At 57.4% G+C, this 5,609-nt stretch overlaps 1 protein-coding gene across 1 annotated transcript in view; it reads left to right on the top strand.

Annotated features, from left to right (window-relative positions):
• The first annotated feature begins 4,923 nt into the window (after nucleotides 1-4,923).
• CST6 (cystatin E/M) overlaps nucleotides 4,924-5,609 on the top strand; it is a 1,671-nt gene continuing 985 nt past the window's right edge. The window contains exon 1 of the mRNA XM_046642844.1: nucleotides 4,924-5,178. Within this exon, the coding sequence (XP_046498800.1) occupies nucleotides 4,933-5,178 (246 nt within the window). The 5' untranslated portion in view covers nucleotides 4,924-4,932. The remainder of the gene's footprint in view (nucleotides 5,179-5,609) is intronic.

The following is a 5,609-nucleotide window of genomic DNA, read 5'->3' as shown; positions in this document are numbered from 1 at the left end:
AGTGAAGAGACTAACCCAGGATGGGGAAGATTTGCAACACCCGTAAACGGCAAGGGTTTGGATCCAGAGCACATACGGAAGTGCAGCCAGGAGAAAGCAGACGACACAATAGGAGAGTGGGCAGAAGAGATGAAAGCCCGAGTGGATACCCAAATCGTGAATAAGCCTGTGAAAAGGTGCCTGATCCCATTGGTAATCAAATGCAAATGAGATGCCATTGTACGGAAAATTGTAGACAATACCACACGCTGTGAGGGAACAGAGCAACAGGAACTGACAGCCAGGTGGTGGGAGTGTAGATGGGTATGAACACTTGGGGAAAACATTTGGGCGTTTTCTAGTAAAACTGAAGATAAGACCCATCCCGTGACCCGGCAATTCCACTCCTGGGGCTGTGACCCGGGACACACATACTTGCGCCAGCACCTGTGCGGACATTCCCAGCAGCTTAGCTGATGACAGTCTAGCGATACCAGTGGAAAGGAACAGGTGACAGCCGTGTACGACCCATGAATCTCAATATTGAGCGAATAAAACGAAATAGCGCATCATGTGGTGCCATTCATGTCAAGTTAACGAGTGAATTCTTGCTTGGGGATTGCTACACAGATGGTAAAACTAGAAAAGCCAAATGTTTATTGCACAAGTCAAAGGTAAAGAAAAAGAAGTGGCAGTGATGACCTTTGGGGGAGAGAGGCCGATGCGGTGAGTGGGGCCCTTGGGGGCGGGAGAGGCGGTTTCCATCTCTTGTCGTGTGCGGTGCTGCTACAGGTCTGCTGGTTAAAGTAAACAGTTAACGTTCTCCATACTTTCCATTAGCTACATCTCAGAACAGTAGAAGGATAAAAGGGAGACCAAAAATAAAGACCCGCGGACGGAGCGAGTAGTCAGAAACTCATGCTCATTAGGTGCAAGGCTGGGTCTGGGAAGGGTGAGTGGCCCCCTTGGAAGGACACCAGGTGGCCAGAGCAGAGCCCCGCTTGTGTTACAGGCCACCTGGGAGAGTGCCAGTCTGAAGCCCCGACCGAGGTGGGAATGTGGGCTGTCCCTGGAGTTTCAGGCCGTACTGTTTCGGATGTTTTCCTGCATGGGTCCAGGGTCACCTCAGAGTGCCCTCCACCTCGACCCTGTGCTGGGATGGTGTCACCCAGGCCTGGTGTGCTTAGGTGGGGGTTTGGCAGGGCCATGGCCGCCCCCCCAGCCCTGACGCTGCCAGGTTGTTGCTGGCACCTCTGAGGTAATGGAGATTCCCTCCTCCTCGGCGACGCCCTTCCCATGGGTCCTGCCCACGCTGGTGGCCCAGTTTTGCCTCCTGTGGCTCTCGCCCTGGGGCCCGCCCAGCAGAATCCTGTGGGACGCGCTGCCTGCTCTGCTTGCTCGACGTGGGCTCTTTCCTGCCTCCACCGCAGGCTTTGTCTCTGCAGGGGCTGGAGCCTGCCCACGCGCCTCTCCCTTGGGGCTCAGGCAGTGCCTGCGACATGTTGGCAGGCCCCAAACCCTCTCTCTGGGCTCCTTAGTGCATTCCACCCAACTTACTGGATCAGTCCTGGGGCAGCAGGAAACAAAAGGCATCTAGAAAGTACCTGTGACACTGTGGCCTCTCAGAGACCCAACCCCGACTCGGCCAGCAAGACAAAGGGACGAGGTCTGGAATGTTGGAGAAAGCAGACCTGGGGGGACAGGCAGGAGTCAGGTTATGTAAATGTCAGCTCACACTGCCCAACAGGACGGGCCTGACCAGGGGCATGGGTGGGCCTGGAAGTCAGCAAACATTGACCCCGGGGCCCCCTCCCCAGCTGCACCCAGCCAGACCTTGGTTCCCTCAGCCGGTCTAGTCAGGAGTGCTCAGATCTGGCCCAGAGCATGGAGTGAACCCAACCGTGCACTGCAGGGCCCTGATGGGGTGCTGCTGCCCCTGGAGAGGAGGTAGGGGAGGCTACAGGACAAACCCAAGCCTGAGACACACCTCCCCACCCTGCCCCAGGCGGCCCTGATGGTGTGAAAGGCTCACAGTACGTGGTCACGAGTATGTGACTGTCATCCCCCTTCTACCTTGCCTCCTCCCTGCAGGGACCCAGGGCTCTCTCTGCTGCCACTCCTGCCTTGCCTGACGATAGCTTGAGAGAGCCAACCAGGCCCAGTTCTGGTCTCAGTTCCTCCTTGACTTACTGTGTGACCTGGAGCAAGATGCTTCACTGGTCTGAGGCTTGTCTCCTCGTCTGTCAGCTGGGGCAGGGTGGTGAGGACTCCATCAGCCAATGAACCTAAAGCCCCCAGCACTGAGGAGAGCTCCTCCGCAGAGGGGGGCTTTAACCGCTGGGGGCTCACAGCTTTCCTCCCTACAAGGTCTCCTTTCCAGGGGGTGGTCCCACAGCGAAAGGGAGCAGAGCCCCAGGGGAAGGAACCTAGCTAAAGCTTCAAGGAAGAGTGCTCTGGGGGCAGCATGAAGGCCCTGGGTGGCCTGATCCCAGGGGGAAGGGGATATCAAGGGCCCGGCCTGGTCAGCGGGACCCATCAGCCAGAGGCAAGAGAGGGGTGCAGTGGGCAGCCTGGGTTGGGATGTCTGGGCCACAGCAATACTGGAGGCTGTGCCCTGTGGCCCGCGGGGATGGTCAAGCCCAAGCTTACCATCGGGCCCAGGCCTCCTTCTAGAAGCCAGGGTGGTCCAGAGGGGATGGAATCCAGGCTCTTCTCCAGATGCGACCCAGCCCTGGGAAAATCCTGCTGGGGCACCCCCACCCCTAGGGAGCCTCCCACTGCACACAAGACCTCATATCCCAGTGGAGCAGTCCAGGACTCACACACTAGGATGCTGGAGTGGGCGTGCCACCCTAGGACCCACCACTGACCCTTTCCTTTTCACCCCTCATTTTCTCCTTGTAAAAAGAGGTAATAATCATTCCTTCTGCAGAGCTGTTATGAGGACAAGAGAACGTATGTCAGGTCCCTGGCACAAGGCCTGGCACATATCAAGAGCCCAGTAATTGTTAATTTCCCTTCCCCACCCCTCTTTTCTCACCAAGACACCACTTCTAGCTGTGTGACCTTAGACAAGTGTTCTGACCTCTCCGATTAACTCTCTTCATCTGCAAAATGAGGATGCTGCTTACTACCTCGAGGTGCTTGTGAGAATAGACCAGTGGGTGAAAGGTCTTTGGAAATTGTGAAGTTGGGGCGCAAAAGACTTGTCGGCAGCAGTGTGAAGGAGTGACAGGTAGGGCAGGGCAAGGAGCTGGGGACCCAGTGGTCCTCGGGGAGTCAGGGACCGGGCCTTGGTGAGTTTTCCAGGGAGCTGTTGGAGGTAAGTGTGGCAATGGCTGAGCTCCAAGTGACAGGAGAGCAGACCTGGGAGAGCCCAGGAGGTTCCCAGCCCCCTGGGGCTGCTGCTCCCACTTTTCCCTGTGCTGGCGTCCTCTTCCTCTTCCCTCTCCGGGGTTTTCTCGGGTGGGGTTCCTGCCTGGCCTTGGCCTCCTCATCAAGCCAAGCTCACTCCAGCTCTCCCACAAACTGGGGTCTGTCCCTTTAAGGCAGACACCTGAGCCCACGACAAACTTGTGACAGTTCCTTGGAATTCCAAGATTGTTTTTCACAGCTGGGCTGAGGGGGTGGGGTAGCAGCTGCACTGGGCAGTGCCACGCTCCGCTCCCATCTCCCTGGGAGAAAGCACTGCCTTTCCTGGCCCTGGGATTCTGAGAGGCTGGGAATTGGGGGAGAGATGCCGGATGCTTACTCATAACATTCAGCATACTAATAGCTGCCACTTATTAAATACCAACTGTTTGTCAGGGACGGTTAACCACTACCTCTTCAGGCCCCAGTTAAGATCCTTGGAGGCCCTGAGCACTGACAAGATCTTACTCTCTCAGGGGAAAAAGGCCCCGCCTCCCCCAGCAACATGTGATTAAAAGTACAGACTAGGCTGAACTCTAAAACACAGATAGAGAATCTCAACAAAATCCAGACTTTTCCCATGTTGACTACTTCGATTCAGTTTTTAATATATTAATTATCAGATTATTCCAAAAAAGTCATAGTGGCCTATTTTGCTGGGACCTCCAGCACACGTCCAGTTTACCTATGAGTGACCCATTCATGTCAGAATAACCTTTGAAGACAAGAGTTGGCTCTTTTCTTCAGATGAGGACGCCGAGGCTCTGGGAGGTCGAGGGACCCAGTCAGTAAATGGCAAAGCTGGTAGGACACCTGCCCTTCCTTCCGGCCAGTGCTCATATTTTGGGCTCCATCTGGTTGGAGAACACGGATTTGAATTAGACTGCCCGAGCTCAAAAGCCAGCGCCCCCATTTACTCTTTACTAGCTGGTGTCTTTAGGCAAATCAGTTGTCCCCTCTGTGTCCTGTTTCCTCCTCTGTGAGGTGGAAACATTACCGATTGCCGCTTCATGCTGGTTGTGAGGTTAAACCTCACGGGCTCAGCACAGCAATGTCTCCCACTGACCTGCTGTTTACAGAGCGCCCGGCTCCTCTAATGAGAGCACTTTACCTCAGGAATCCTCGCTGCACCCCATTTTACAGAGGAGGAAACTGAGGCAGCCAGAGGTTAAGTAACTTCTCCAGGGTTACACAGTTAGTAAATGGTGGTCATAGGAAGGGCTTGCTAATAGCTGTTGTCAGTATTTCACAGCGGATGGGCCTCCCGTGAACTGTCCCAATGGCACTTGTTGCTGGGGACTGTCGCTGTCTTTTCCCCCACGGGACTGGACTGGGTGTGTTCCGGAGGGCGGGGCAGCATCGCGGCACTCAGGTGTGCTTCGGCCCGTCCGCTGCCCCCCAGGGCGCTGGGAAGGCGGCCCCCGAGGACCGCCCCTGGCCCCCGCGGTCCCTCCCCGCCGGCGGGGGCGCCCCGCGGGGCGGAGCGGGACGGGGCGGGGCCGCGGAGGCCGTAAAAGCGCGCGGGCCGCTGGCCTGGCACCGATGACCATGGCGCGTCCCAGCCTCCCGCTGGCGCTCGGCCTGGCCGTGCTTGCACTCTGCCTCCTGGGGCTGCCCCGCAACGCCCGGGCCCGGCCCGGGGAGCGCAAGGTCGGAGAGCGCCGGGACCTGTCGCCCAGCGACCCGCAGGTGCTGAAGGCGGCGCAGATGGCCGTGGCCACCTTCAACATGGGCAGCAACAGCATCTACTACTTCCGCGACACCAACATCCTCAAAGCGCAGAGCCAGGTGCGGCGGGGCCAGGGGCCAGGGGCCGAGAGGGGAGCAGAGGGGAGCGCAGGGCCCCCCAGGGTGAGGCCAGAGAGGTGCTCGGCCCAGCGGTAGAGTAAGGGGGCGCCAGGAGAGTAATCAGGGTAATAGTTGATACACTATATTTTAAAAAATCGAATTAATGCCAAAATTCACAATGAACAAAAGATCTAAATTTCAAATAGACAGGATCCAACCCTGAGCGTGCACAGCTACCTCACTAGCTTCACAGTGGTCTCTTCTCTGATGGGTAGGGAGGGGAGAGGAGGGGTGGGGAGGGAGAGGTGGTGAGGGAGATGGGGCAGTGGGCTTCAGGACCACATGCGCACTTGGGTCTCAGCCTCCCAGGCCTCTGCCTCTCTCCCCAGGGCTCCCCACCAGCACCCCCCCCCCCCCCCCCCCCCCCCCCC

This window comes from Equus quagga, chromosome 17 (genome assembly GCF_021613505.1).
Source record: "Equus quagga isolate Etosha38 chromosome 17, UCLA_HA_Equagga_1.0, whole genome shotgun sequence".
Classification (NCBI taxonomy): Eukaryota; Metazoa; Chordata; class Mammalia; order Perissodactyla; family Equidae; genus Equus; species Equus quagga.
Note: the sequence above shows the minus strand (reverse complement) of the source record. Positions and strands in the feature narration are given on the sequence as shown.